The sequence below is a fragment of the Littorina saxatilis genome, linkage group LG2, assembly GCF_037325665.1.
Source record: "Littorina saxatilis isolate snail1 linkage group LG2, US_GU_Lsax_2.0, whole genome shotgun sequence".
Taxonomy (NCBI): domain Eukaryota; kingdom Metazoa; phylum Mollusca; class Gastropoda; order Littorinimorpha; family Littorinidae; genus Littorina; species Littorina saxatilis.
Genome location: NC_090246.1, coordinates 55,460,623 through 55,474,474, shown reverse-complemented (window position 1 = coordinate 55,474,474; position 13,852 = coordinate 55,460,623). Strand labels below are relative to the sequence as shown.

The following is a 13,852-nucleotide window of genomic DNA, read 5'->3' as shown; positions in this document are numbered from 1 at the left end:
ATGACAGCTGCTTCTGTATTATATATTATGTGCTTGGAGTGGATATTGTCAATAGCTTATACTCTGTGTCGCTTTGAATTCCTTTTGCGCTGTAAGAAACCAGTTATAATGTCTTGCACACTTTCTAAATGAAACTGCTACGATAACAGTTAGGATCGCCACGACCGTACACACATGTTGGCGCATGGATACTGCCTTCTGTGGTTTCATGGCCCTGTGCCTTCATAGCAACATGTTTGAGAAGAGCATATTTGTTCAACAAAGACTGTCACTACGGCATTGGAAATCCCTATCTGTGCTCATTCTCTTCTTACAGGCTTTTGGCGATGCCCTTTATCGGCAGCGAACCACCCCCCCCCCCCCCCACCCCCTTTTGTCCAGTGCAGTCGGCGTCATCATCATCATCATCATCATCGATATTTGCCTTGTCTTTTCACACAGATAGCGACTGATTCTCCATTGTCATATCGTGCTTCAACTCTTGCTTTGGAATCACCATCGTCACTGCTAACAGGTTATAGACTGCAGTGACGAATAAGAATAAGTCTTCTTCACGTTATTTCAGCTTAAGGCATTTGCTTTTTATCCCCACACAGGCTGCTGGCGATGTACTGTCCGCTAGCCTACCGACAGCACGCCACCCTGACCAAAACCGTCGTGGCCGTCACCGTCAGCTGGCTGTCATCCTTCGGCATTACCACCACGGGGATGGTGGTCAAGACTCACCAGCTGTGGGACCGCTTCGTTCCCTGTGTGTCCGAAGAGGCTGGGCCCTCCTACCCTGTGCTCAGCCTGTCCATAGTTGCGCTCATCTGCGTGGTGCTGGTCGCCGTGATGCACTTGCTGATCTGGGTCAAGATGTGGAAACGACAGAGGCTGGTTGTGCCTGCGGAAGTCTTCAGGATGAACAGAGGCAGCAGGTATGTGCAATGACTAAGGCAGAGAAAATATTTTTTTTATATATTTTTATGTTCATTATTTTATTGTCCCATCGCTGGGGTCGCTTCCTCCCAGTGGAAAGCTAGCAGCAACAGAGTCGCGCTACCCAGGTGTATATGCGTGTTTAGGTATTATCTGCCACCTGCACTTATGGCAAAATGACCGAGGTCTTTTACGTGCCACTGTGGTGACACGGGGTGGTGGGGGGGGGGGGGGTGGGCATGGATACCGTCTCTGAGTCTGCACATAAAGTTGACCCGTGTCCGTCCTGGCCCGGATTCGAACCTGCGACCTTTTGGATCACAAGTCCAGTGCTCGGTAGAGGCAGCAGTTTGTACAGTGACTAAGGCAGAGAAAACATAAGTGACATTGGCAGTAGGTTTGTACAGTGAGAAAATATAAGTGGATATGATTTATGTGAATTTGTAAATATATACGTTCCATCGATTTGAATATTTTTTCTCAGTTGGATTGAGGTCGAAAACAATGATAAAAACATGCCGGGAGAAGTTTATGTTTTGGTAGAGAGGCTGCCACTAAAACGTAGGAAAACAGAATACAAGAGGAATAACGATAATTCTTTCATCAAAACTTGTTGCTGACATGAATGACACGTACTGACGCAAGGTTAAGCACGCATTGATTACGGGTAAAATAAATTCCGTATCGCTTCAGGTTGCCGATTTCCCATGGCCGACAACAACATTGTAGGGTGGATGATGATCGCTGGAAGCAGGTATCGATAATGTTCCTGGTGCTTTGGATTTTGTCTCCATCACATTACAAACGCTGTTAAATATTGCAAAAACAGTGACAACGAAGACTGCCGTGTGTCGACAGGCAATGCACGCGTTTAGGCTATGTTAAATGAAATCGGCAATTTAAGTTTCTTCTTGTCCGAGATGCCCAGAAAGTTGTTACACCTACTATGACTTTCTCAGTCTCATGTCCTAATCTCTCATGTTCTTTTGGGACTGGACCTGAGAGGGGAGGGAGGGGGGAGTTGAACCTGGGATTCGGAGCTCTCCTACCCCCCACCCCCCACCTCGCACCTTACACAAATGAACCTTTTTTCTCTCAAGAAGTGACTCAAAATACCCGTTTCAAAAGCTACATTTTAACATCATCGAGGGGGCCGGCTTGCCCCTGTTCCGTCACAACTGTTTGTACCCCTGCCTCATTTGGGAAGCATCCCTCTCTGATACCCGTATGTCCAGCCCTGTCCTTTGTCATTGACCTTCATATTGATGATCCTTTACCATTTGCAGGTCCCAGCTGAAGCCTATATCGGCAGGAGACGGAATCAAGGGAGTGGACACAGTGGTATCTCACATGGGTTGTATAGCCGGCTCTGTGAGTATCGACGCTGCAGCTCCAACCGTTGAATCGTCAAAAGATCGAGTCTTTAAAATCGACCAAGGGATTGTGAGTACGGGCAGAAACGAAGTCAGTCTCAAACCAGGAGAAACAACACACAGTCATGCGCGACTCGCAATAACAAAGAACGCCTGGTTATCTTCGAGGGCAGGGGAATCTTCCGTTGATTCCAAAGATCTTGCTGTGAAAACTGAACGCCTCCACAGCACTTTAAATACGGATGAAAAAGAAAATGATAATCAAGTAGACAGGACAAACAAAGCTCGAGCGAAATTGCCGCCAAGGAAAAACGCTTGGGTACCGCTCGAAACAGAACCTGAAGAATTCGCTGGTACCTCCAAGGACCTTGTTGTTAGTTTTGAACGGCAATCCAGCACCTTTCTTGACGAAGAGGGGTCCATTACTTCTATAAGGGGGCAGTCACCGTATAGAACCGATGGGAGAGACAGTTTCATATCCACTATGACTTTCATACCTATGCCTTCACCTGAACATACAAAATACACCAACATAGCTGAAGATCACCGTACATTTTCAAGCGATTCGCAAGAGGACGATCTCGGAGAACAAAAACAACAACAGCGGTCGGTTTCGGTGAACACTATTGATCAGTTACCTTTGCCTTCGCCTGTACCGTTGGAAGACATTCAAGAACACTCTACAGCAGCTTACATGGAGGTCTCATTCAACCATGAAGAAAATAATCCTTCCCCAAAAGATCCTGTCACATCCACGGATAACTCTACAGGAAAAATACATGCGCACGCAATCGGCCAACCTATTTTGACTACTGAAGGTCCGAGCACATTTTCACGTGAACCGCAAGAAATTGCATGTAGACAGCAGACGGCACAACACAAAGGTTTTCCAATTTCTCCGGATACAACGGGAGAAGTAGTGCAGCATTCACCTAAATTGTTAAACAACACTGTTGAAACCCCCTGCGCGTCTCCGGTGCATTCATCAAAACCTCTTGATGGAGAACTGACAACACAAAAAAGGGAGGATGTCGCATCATCCTGCACAAAGAAAGGTCCAGCTACGCGCGCACTCGCGCCGTCAAACGAAACTACTGAAGGTCCCAGCACATCTGCAGAGAAGCCCCCTAAAAGCGGAAGTGAGAATCAAAGAGACTTTGCCACTGCCACCAGAAAGGAGGACAAGATACACTCGCCTTTCCCATCACCCGTGAAATCTAGCGTAGGGGCGATCTCCTGTATCAGCGCAATGGCGGTGGGGTCTGTCTGGAGCTCAGCGTCGGAGACCATCTCTGCAATCAGCAGCACAACGATTCTCACCCACCCGACGAGCAACGTCCTCAGGGAACTCGAACGTTCAAGGCAAAGGGAGTCTTGCTGCGGCTTGTATATCTTGCGCGGCGCAGAATTGACTCACATGCACAGGAGAAAGCGGAGAAACAGGCGAAGCGACGCCTCCATGTGCACGACAGTAGCGGGACGTGCCGGCGCTCTGGCCATGGCTTTGACCACCACCTTCATGGCGGCATACGTTCCTATCGCCGTGTACTTAGTGTGGGCCAGCTGCAGGGGAGCGTCCATCAAGTTCCCCTCCCAGGACAGCACGGTCTACTACATGCTGCTGGTCAACTTCATGGAAGGCATCCTGCGCCCCTTGGTCTACTTCTGGCTCGTGGTGGGCTGCGGGCCCCTGACCAGAGTGTGTGGCGCTTGCAAGGCGAAGAGATAGACGTGTCTTTTACAAACCATCGCGCTGAGAAGTGACATTGGAGTCTCGATGTACAGGAATGTTTGAAAGAACGTTGACGTTTGAGGCAAGCTGTCAGTCTAGGTTTTAAAAAATCCGACAAGAAGGAAAGGGTACACGAGAGAAAGAGAGGTAGAGAAAGAGACTTTTTTTGGGGTGACTTTTGGATGGTTTATTGTACGTATGGCCATTGGCCCATATACAAACCAGGGAAGAGGGGATGTGGGTTAGGGGAATTTTACACATATACACGTCTTCCGGTAGAGAGAGAGAGAGAGAGAGAGAGAGAGAGAGAGAGAGAGAGAGAGAGAGAGAGAGAGAGAGAGAGAGAGAGAGAGAGAGAGAGAGAGAGAGAGAGGGGAGAGAGAGAGAGAAGAGAGAGAGCGAGAGAGAGAGAGAGAGAGAGAGAGAGAGAGAGAAAGAGAGGTCGAGAGAGAGAGAGAATGAAAGAAAGAGAGGGAGAGAGAGGGAGAGAGAGAAAGCGAGAGAGAGAGAAAAAGAGAGAGAAATAAAGAGAGAGAGCGAGAGAAAGAGAGAGAGAAAGAGAAAAAGAGAGAAAGAGAGAGAGAGAGAGAGAGAGAAAGAAAAAAAAGAGAGAGAGAAAGAGAGAGAGAGAAAGAGAGAGAGAAAGAGAGAGAGAGAGAGAGAGAGAGAGAGAGAGAGAGAGAGAGAGAGAGAGAGAGAGAGAGAGAGAGAGAGAGAGAGAGAGACAGACGGACACTGACACATATTTTATTTGTGAAGGCCATTGACCCATACACAAAACCGTTACAGAAACTGGAACATACAGACACAATCTTTTCATATCTACGAAGAAAACTCTCTATTTTTGTGCATCGGGATCTGTTTAGGCTGAAATAAAACATATATCAAAACTCTATCGTGTGTTTTCTTGGCGATGAATGTTTCTGATGACTGAATGTTGTACCCCAAAATGTTGTGAGTAAAAACGTCAATTCTGACCCATAACTCATGCAAAAGACACTTATTTGTGGTAAAAACAAACAAAAACACAACAAATCACTTTTTATGACTTATTAACGAACATCTTGAGAGAAAAAAAACTGACAAGTTCATTAAAGGTACACATTCGTGCCACCTCAGCTCTTAAAGTTCACCAGGGCGTTGGATAGTGCCGTACTGTATGACAGCTCACTTTCCCAAGGGAGAAAGCAACCCACATTTCCATGTGAGTAACTTCACAGGAATATAAACTATGACACCTTTCCTTGTTCTTTTGCCGCGGAAACCTTGAGAGCAAAACACCTCTGCGAGGGCACAGGAGTGGGCACAATAAAAGCTGATCGTTACGAGGCCATGGGCTTTCGTCATGCTTTTACGTTGTGACTCTGCATAACATTATCAGGTCTTGGTCATCAGCAGTATGAAGTGAATGGCGTTAAAGAGTCTGTCCGATAATATGAAACTAGGAAAAAAAATCACACACTAACACACACATACACACACAAACACACACACACACACACACACACACGCACGCACAAACACAGACACACACACACACAGACACAGACACACACACATATACACACACGCACGCACGCACGCACCGACGCAGGCACGCACGCACTCACACACACACATACACACACACACACACACACACACACACACACACGTGGTGTGTACCTTTTAGATCTGTCTTTAATTGATCCAAACTGTCCATCGAGGGAATGCACAAATCCAAGCAGACACAAATCCAAGCCAACTGAAAGGCTGGGGCTCCTAACTAGCGTACTGTGACTTCTCACATTCATAACCCGTCCATTCCTTACACTAACACTTGTGACAGTATACAATACCCACCAGATTGACACTTTAATTGCAATTAACCTCACGGTGACCGTTACTAGTTCGCAGCAGTATCATCACTTTTATAAGTGTAACACACTTCTTCCTCAAGGACACATGCCCTGTAGACAGAACCCTGACAGAGAGGAATAGAGACAAGGAATCGACACTTTCGTGAGTGTGGTGTAAACTTTGGGCGTTGCTTGCTCAGTTAGAAACGTTGTTTTTACGCTGGCTCGATAAATATTGAGATAAACAAGCACTAAAACCACACATGGAATTCTTCTAATCTTTGGTTTTGGTTTTGAAGCGTAAGTTGAGCAAAACGTCGATGCTTGTTGAAAATCATGAATATTTCATAAAAGTGGTCACTCGCTTACGTTTCATTTTTTCTCAATAGAGGAGAAAGAGAGAGAGAGAGAGAGAGAGAGAGAGAGAGAGAGAGAGAGAGAGAGGGGGGGGGGGGACGTTTGCAGGCAGCTCATGATGTGACAAAGCACAAACAAATCCATCAATTCATATTCACTACAAGTAATAACTTATACTCGCCTAGCATTTGGCATTACCTTATTTCCCTAACAAGGGTGAAATGACAATGAAATTGCTGAACTGTTGGCGTTCGCTTGACCCTTTTTCCACAGACGCAGAATGTCGGCGGACCAGCTGTACAGTTTTATAGGAGAATGGGGACCATTCCCGAAACGAATCTTTGCCCTGGTGGCACTGCCCTCCATGCTGACTGGCTATCAAATCATGCAGGCCGTCGTCGTGTTTCCCGTGCCCGATCACAGGTAGGCTTTATTCTGAATCTTGAGTGTTAGATGATTTCAATGATCGTTCAACAACCATTTCCTAAACTGATGTTTCCATGCCATTACATTGATAATTCCCTGCGAGTACGAATCCTGACTTTCACGGAAATGTTCACTATATTTCTAAAGCCATGCGCTCAAACTAAGTAAAACAAGAAATTCCTACGAGGTAGGAAAAACACCCCCGTCAAAGGGAAATAACCTTCTCAGTTGGTGGCAGTGACTGAGTGAGAATGGTTATTTCCCTTTGACCATGAAGATGTTCCTCTATAAGTCCTTGCATAATTTTAATCCACCAATAACTCCCTAACCGTGTGTTTGACTGGTCCCAATTTTTGTAAGGACCGTCTCAGGAATGTATAGAACCTGTTCACCAAGTTTGGTGACGATCGGTCCGTTCATTCTTGAGATCTATATGCGAACACAAACACACACCCAAACAAACACATCGAGCGAAACCTATACACACCCCTATACCGGGGGTGTAAAAACAAGTGTGTGCCGTGTAGTCACTCGCCCCATCACAGGTAGGCTATGAACTGCATGATTCTCACAAACAATTAAACTAAACACTAGAAAGTCTGTTTCTCGTCTTCGTAATTAAAATAGCTAACATACACCGGAAATAATTTTTTGAAAAGCCTGGCGCTTTTCTGTACTGATCAAGATTGTCCCCAATTATATTGTGTAAAATAACAACTACAGCAAAGATTATTCCTAAGCTGCATGTGCATGTTTTGCACGAAACATTACTTCAAAAGCGGCATTTGGCATGCTTAAGCCTTCTATAGCCAAGGAAAACTTCGCCAGAGTTATTTCAGAATATCGCTCGATCTATAATACATGAGAAGCGACGGACTTGTCAACGAGGGAAGACTGCTCTAAAATGTCGCCGTTCCGTGTTGTGTTCATCTCGGTTTCAGTGTCCTCGTCTTCCTTTCCCCTGTAAAACACAGTCACGACACATGGAAGAGGTGTATATGTGCTTATCTCTTTCTGCCTGTCTGTCTGTCTGTCTGTGTGCCTGTGTGTCTGTCCCTGTCTGTCAGTCTGTCTCTGTCTGTCTGTGTGTCTGTCTGTGTCTGTCTGTGTGTCTCTCTCTCTCTCTCTCTCTCTCTCTCTGCCTGTCTGTGTGTCTCTCCCTCTCCTTATCATACCAAAATAAAATTTGTTCGTTCGTTCTCTCTTTCTGCCTCTTTCCCTTGCTCCCTCTTTCCATTGTTCTCTCTCTCTCTCTCTCTCTCTCTCTCTCTCTCTCTCTCTCTCTCTCTCTCTCTCTCTCTCTCTCTCTCTCTCTCTCTCGCGCGCGCGCGCTATTGTTTTTCTCTCTCTCCATCTCCTTTTTCACAAACTTCTTCGTCCGCTTTCGTAGGTTATAATGCCAACGTACAATCCAAATAAAACAATCCTATACTTATTTCTCGAAATTGTCTCTGTCAAACGGTTATTGTATGCCAAGAAATAAACGCTCACTCCTTGAAATTGATGGCGTCTTCCATGGTGTCTGGCATCTTACAGTGCAGAGTCTCTGGCAGGAAGAGTGAGGACAGACCGGCCAGTACCCCCAGCCCCCCGAACACCACCAGTGGCACTGCACGGCTGAACCGTCCCTCCACAAACAAGGCCTGCAAAGAAAGATACACATGTTCGCATGAACGAATTGACACTTTCGTCCATTGAAAACAAGTTAGGTAAACGGAGACACTGACTTGCAAGGCAGCAGCGGGGTCTTTGTTAGAACTACTGTGCAGAATGAAAAACACCAATACAATATTTCAGGTTTCAAGTGAACGCTGGCTCTGAAAATATTTTGCTTGATTAACCTAACCACTGGCCTTGGACAAACGTCTCTTGCATTTCTATGCTTACTCGTTTAGTGAAATCAATTTGTTGGGTGACACTTCTAGCTAGGTATTTAAACATATTTCATCCTATCATTCTGTTCTCTGGCTTTGTAAAATCTCGTCATATCTGACGACTGCCTGTGTGTGATAAACTACACGTGAATTGTAAAACCTGATTATACGTTGCATTAGATTGCGGAATCAAACATCACCAGGTCAGCCACATAGGGAGACGAGACACTGCCCACTCTGCCCAGGGTGGAGCTGCATCCCATGCCAAAGTTCCGCATGACAGTGGGGAACAGCTCAGCAGAGATCAGGTAGATGGAGGTGAAGGATGCTGAGATTCCAAGCTTGCCCACCATCGCTAGTGCTGTCGTTGCCCATTCCAGCTCTGAGGAAAGATCACGTTTTCACCAAGAAGGAAAGCCGAAAATATCAAATGATTTATGCACTGAATACAGAAAATGGAATTGCTATAGGTTTGACATTCCTTGCTTATGCTGCGATTAGGAAGATATCCACTCAAAGCATGCATACTAAGACATACGTTCGTATGTTAAAACACATTTCGTTACTTCACAAGGGAAAGTTCAGAAGCTGATTGATACCATTGCCAACAAGGATACATACCTTTTCATTATCGCCAAATATTGTTAGCAATATCCGCGAACATATTTTGAATTTCGAAGCTTTGGCAACGGTTGCTTCAGCTTTGATTGATCCATAGGGTTGTGTATGAAATTTGCATTTAGTCTTTCTTTTTCTTGCTGAGTGTATGTACAGTCTAGAGAGGAGACGGACATGGCGTGAGCTTGTCCAGGGGGGTATATGAACATCTCAGTGGCAGGGAGATGGAAGCACTTGCTAATGAGTGGGAGTGTGTATGCGCGTGGTGTGCACGAGGATGTATGCACGTGAGTGATATTTGTAAATGTGTATTATGATAATATCATCTTTGTATTTATATTATTGAAATTGTTATATCTCTATGTACAGCGCCAAGAGCATAGTTAAATTTGTGAAGCGGCGCTATATAAGCTATCTTTATTATTATTATTATTATTATTTTCTCCTCCAGAATAAACATTCGAAACAGATAAGCTGCTTACGTTCCAAAATCTAAAGAAAAGAAAAAAAAAGAAAGAACAAACAAACACCAGAAGGAGTGTTAAGTTTATGAAACGTTTACATTTGAAAACAACAACAACAGAACACGAAACATTTACAAGAATTTTCATCCCTCCAGGAAAGTTTAGCGGCACAGTAGTTCAGCAGCAGAAATGCATGATGTCCTTTCTGATCAAACTAATCGGAAAGTGAATGTACTTTGACCTATTGCGGCTCACCTTTTCCCCCAAAAGCCACAGTGAATATGGTGGCCAGACAGGCGAGCCCTGCCACCAGCATAAAGCAGCAGTGAGATCTGTTCCTCCCCAGTCGTTCCAGCAGAAACCAGGCCAGCAGGTAACCAGCCAGCTCCATCACGCAGGAGACCAAGAAGTTCAAGCGCAGACTTCCACCCAGGTTACCCACGTTGAGGCTCAGGCCGTAGTAAGTCATACTGATCACACACCTGATATACAAATAATCGGAAGACGTTCACATTTTGTTTGAATAAAAATCACAGCTGACAAAATGTAATCATAGTTTTCTTCGGCGATTGGTAGCAATGTCGCAACAACAGGGACAAATCTGCTGTGGTATGTTTTTTTTAAAACGATACCCTAGCTGAGCTTTTGTTTAAGTTTTTACCAAACGTAAAACTTCTGGAAAAACTCCATACACTCTATAGCATATAGAGCTGACATCTGTGGTTGTTCACAAGGTTGTTTACACGAAAAGCAAAGTATAATTAATGAAGGGATGTCAAGTGTGTTTTTCTTCTGAATGCAATCGTAAAGCGTGTGTTGGTATGGATGAATGTTTGCATGTCTGTTGGCCTGTCTGTATCTCTCTATCACGATAGACAAAGCCGGGTGTCCTGCGTTTCTTGGGTAGGAAGAAGTTCGTTGGTGGAAATCTCTATGTGCATAGGCCATCGTTTAGAAACTGTCAATTTCGGCAGTATGTATCGTGTAATGAACATTACAAGTCATCTAAATTCATGTTTGTACAAATTGGGTTTAAAATTGAGTTACTCACCAGTTGAAGAAGATAACGAGTGTTCTGACCAGAAGACGAGGATGTCGGAACAGCTGTCGAACAATACGTGAAGCCTTCACGCTTGCTTCATTCGTCTCTACGCTCTTTTCAAGGGTAGACTCCAAAGACGGAGGCAGAGATAGTTTGTTGGCTCTTGCTGCTCTACGGATCACTTTCATTGCGGGCTTGGTTCCTTTCTTCAACAGAAGCCACCGTGGTGACTCCGGCAGAAGCCTGGTTAAAAAGGGTTTGCTCAGTGCATTATTTTGCTAATACTCTGCAAAACGAACGCAAGACCTAAAGTAAACAACCGGCCAACTATTTCGACGTTGTTTTGTTACATTTAGTCAAGCTTTGTGTGTGTGTGTGTGTGTGTGTGTGTGTGTGTGTGTGTGTGTGTGTGTGTGTGTGTGTGTGTGTGTGTGTGTGTAACTGGACCGATCTTTATGAAATTTTACATGACAGTTCCTGAGTATGATTTTTTTCATTTTTTGGATAAATGTCTTTGATGACGTCATATCCGGCTTTTTGTAAAAGTTGAGGCGGCACTGTCACACCCTCATTTTTCAATAAAATTGATTGAAATTTTGGCCAAGCAATCTCCGACGAAGGCCGGACTTTGGTATTGCATTTTAGCTTAGAGGCTTAAAAATTAATTAATGACTTTGGTCATTAAAAATTGGAAAATGGTAATTAAAATTATTTTTTTACAAAACGATCCAAATTTACGTTCATCTTATTCTTCATCATTTTCTGATTCCAAAAACATATAAATATGTTATATTCGGATTAAAAACAAGCTCTGAAAATTAAAAATATAAAAATTATGATTAAAATAAAATTTCCGAAATCGATTTAAAAACAATTTCATCTTCTTTCTTGTCGGTTCCTGATTCCAAAAACATATTGATATGATATGTTTGGATTAAAAACACGCTCAGAATGTTAAAAGGAATAGAGGTACAGAAAAGCGTGCTATCCCGCTCAGCGCGACCACTACCGCACTATTCTGGCTTGTCGATTTCACTGCCTTTGCCACGAGCGGTGGACTGACGAAACTACGACTATGCGGTCTTGGTGAAACGATGCAGTGCGTTCAGTTTCATTCTGTGAGTTTGACAGCTTGTCTAAATGTAGTAATTTCGCCTTACGCGACTTGTTGGATATCTCTCACCGTGACAACGTATATATTTAGTAGCACATTTTCCATTCTTTTCCAGTCGAAATCTTTCTTCACAGCCAGAAAAGAAATAGACTGCGTTCAGTCTTAACGTTAACCGGTTCTATCAATGCATCTGTCGTGCCGAATTCACAGAATTGCCGAATTCTCGGAATCGGCAACAATTTCGCCCATTTCGCGTAATCGGCAAAACGCTGCTCATTTCGGGAAATCGGCAGCGTTTTGCCGAAAATGCGTACAGGCTTCTAAAACGTAGCCAGCAGCCCAGCAGCCAGTCCATTACGTTTTATGTCACCAGAACATTGCATCAACATTGCTTTACCTTCTTATGGTCTGTGTTGATTCTGCAAATTCGGCAATTCCATGAATTCGGCACGATACATGCATGTACTTACCACCAGTGTCCTATGCAGAGCACGAGCGGCACGGTGCTGATGAGCTGGATGTACTGCCAGTGCCGTACAAAGTAGGACAGACCGGCTACCAGGAAAGGGCCTGCAAGCCATGTGAGGATAGCGATGGATCCCGCAGCTGTACGCCGTTTTGGACCCACAAACTCCACCACTGAAAAGGTCAGAACAAAACTTGCTAATAATGATAATGATAATAATGAACACTTATTAATCGCCCCTTCTCATCAGAGCTCACGGCGATGTACAATAGCAACAGCGTGCATACAAAACACACATACACACACACACACACACGCACACGCACACACACGCACACGCACACACACGCACACCCACACACACACCCACATACACAGGCACGCACGCACGCACGCACGCACACACACACACACACACACACACACACACACACACACACAGAACACACACACACACATACACACACACACACATACACACACACACACACACACACACACACACACACACACACTAAACATGCACTTGCTGCACGTGCACAAAAAAGTGTTGCTGTGATGCTAAATTGTCGATAACAGTTATCGAAAAACGAGAATGGAAAGGTACAAGTATCTGTTTTAGAATTTCGTCGATAATATAATATAGAATAGGGGACCTTCTTAAAAAAGGAAGTGGTGCTGTGTTGAGGTGGGGCCTATACGAATGTATGCTCAAAAAGTAGATCGAAACCAATATAAGTACCACAGCACAAAATCCTGACTGAATTGACAGTATTTAAGTCGAGAGAGAGAGAGAGAGAGAGAGAGAGAGAGAGAGAGAGAGAGAGAGAGAGAGAGAGAGGGGGGGGGGGGGGGGGCGGGTAGACGTTCATAAAATAGTTAGAGCCGCTGCTATTTTTTTTGAGGTAATGTATTCCTTCTTTCACTCTTTTTTTCTTTCTTTCAATTTGCGTTCCATAACTACGTACCCAAAACGAAGGCCGACATGTAGATAGCCACGCCAAGCAGTCCCATCAAGACACGGTAGAAAAGGAACACCTCAGGGGAAGGCGGGAAAGCGCTCGCTACTCCAACCACCAAGATCAACATGTTGACAATGTAGAACACGGTCTTTCTTCCCACCCTGATACATATTGAGTAGAACTTGGTTGATATTATTGCAAAGACAGTATTGTTCCCTTTTGCCTCATTACTGATGCAGCCTTGCTAACAGAAGTTTTCCAGAAATAACTCTGTCAGTTTTTTTTTTTTTTTTTTGCACCGTGGAAGAAGAGCTGTACTCCTGTAAGATGTCGCGAGATGTCAACATGACATGATGTTGACAGTGTTCGTTGGGTATGCATGATGCTTCTTGCACATACTGAACAATTAAAAACCTTCCACTTTGCATACAACCTCGACAAAGTATATCACGAAAATCATTACGTCTAGTTTTCACATTTGTGTGCAAACAAATGTAAGGTTAGAAGCTCTTGATTTTCGTTGGTTGTCCTTTATTGACAGTTTGACAAAGAGAACATATGTGTTTAGTTGCTGCTGCAGACCTGTGCACACTCAAAACGCTCATCAATAGTAAACAAACCAAATGTCAGTAGTTTTTAAAATGTTTCAGTAGTAAGCTGTGACG

The 13,852-nt window shown here is 44.3% G+C and overlaps 2 protein-coding genes across 2 annotated transcripts; one reads left to right on the top strand and one right to left on the bottom strand.

The window, feature by feature from the left end:
• The first annotated feature begins 560 nt into the window (after nt 1-560).
• LOC138956403 (uncharacterized) lies at nt 561-4,400 on the top strand. The gene is made up of 2 exons (XM_070327770.1): nt 561-920; nt 2,208-4,400. Exons 1-2 carry the CDS (start codon nt 607-609, stop codon nt 4,021-4,023), a joined length of 2,130 nt encoding a protein of 709 aa, XP_070183871.1. The 5' UTR covers nt 561-606; the 3' UTR covers nt 4,024-4,400.
• A 1,296-nt stretch (nt 4,401-5,696) lies between these two features.
• LOC138956395 (organic cation transporter protein-like) lies at nt 5,697-13,436 on the bottom strand. Its single transcript, XM_070327763.1, has 7 exons — nt 13,194-13,436; nt 12,230-12,398; nt 10,655-10,888; nt 9,859-10,085; nt 8,722-8,903; nt 8,139-8,290; nt 5,697-7,608 (listed from the first exon to the last, which is right to left on the bottom strand). The coding sequence occupies exons 1-7, from the start codon at nt 13,312-13,314 to the stop codon at nt 7,500-7,502; spliced, it is 1,194 nt and encodes a 397-aa protein (XP_070183864.1). The 5' UTR covers nt 13,315-13,436; the 3' UTR covers nt 5,697-7,499.
• Between the last annotated feature and the right edge of the window lie 416 nt (nt 13,437-13,852).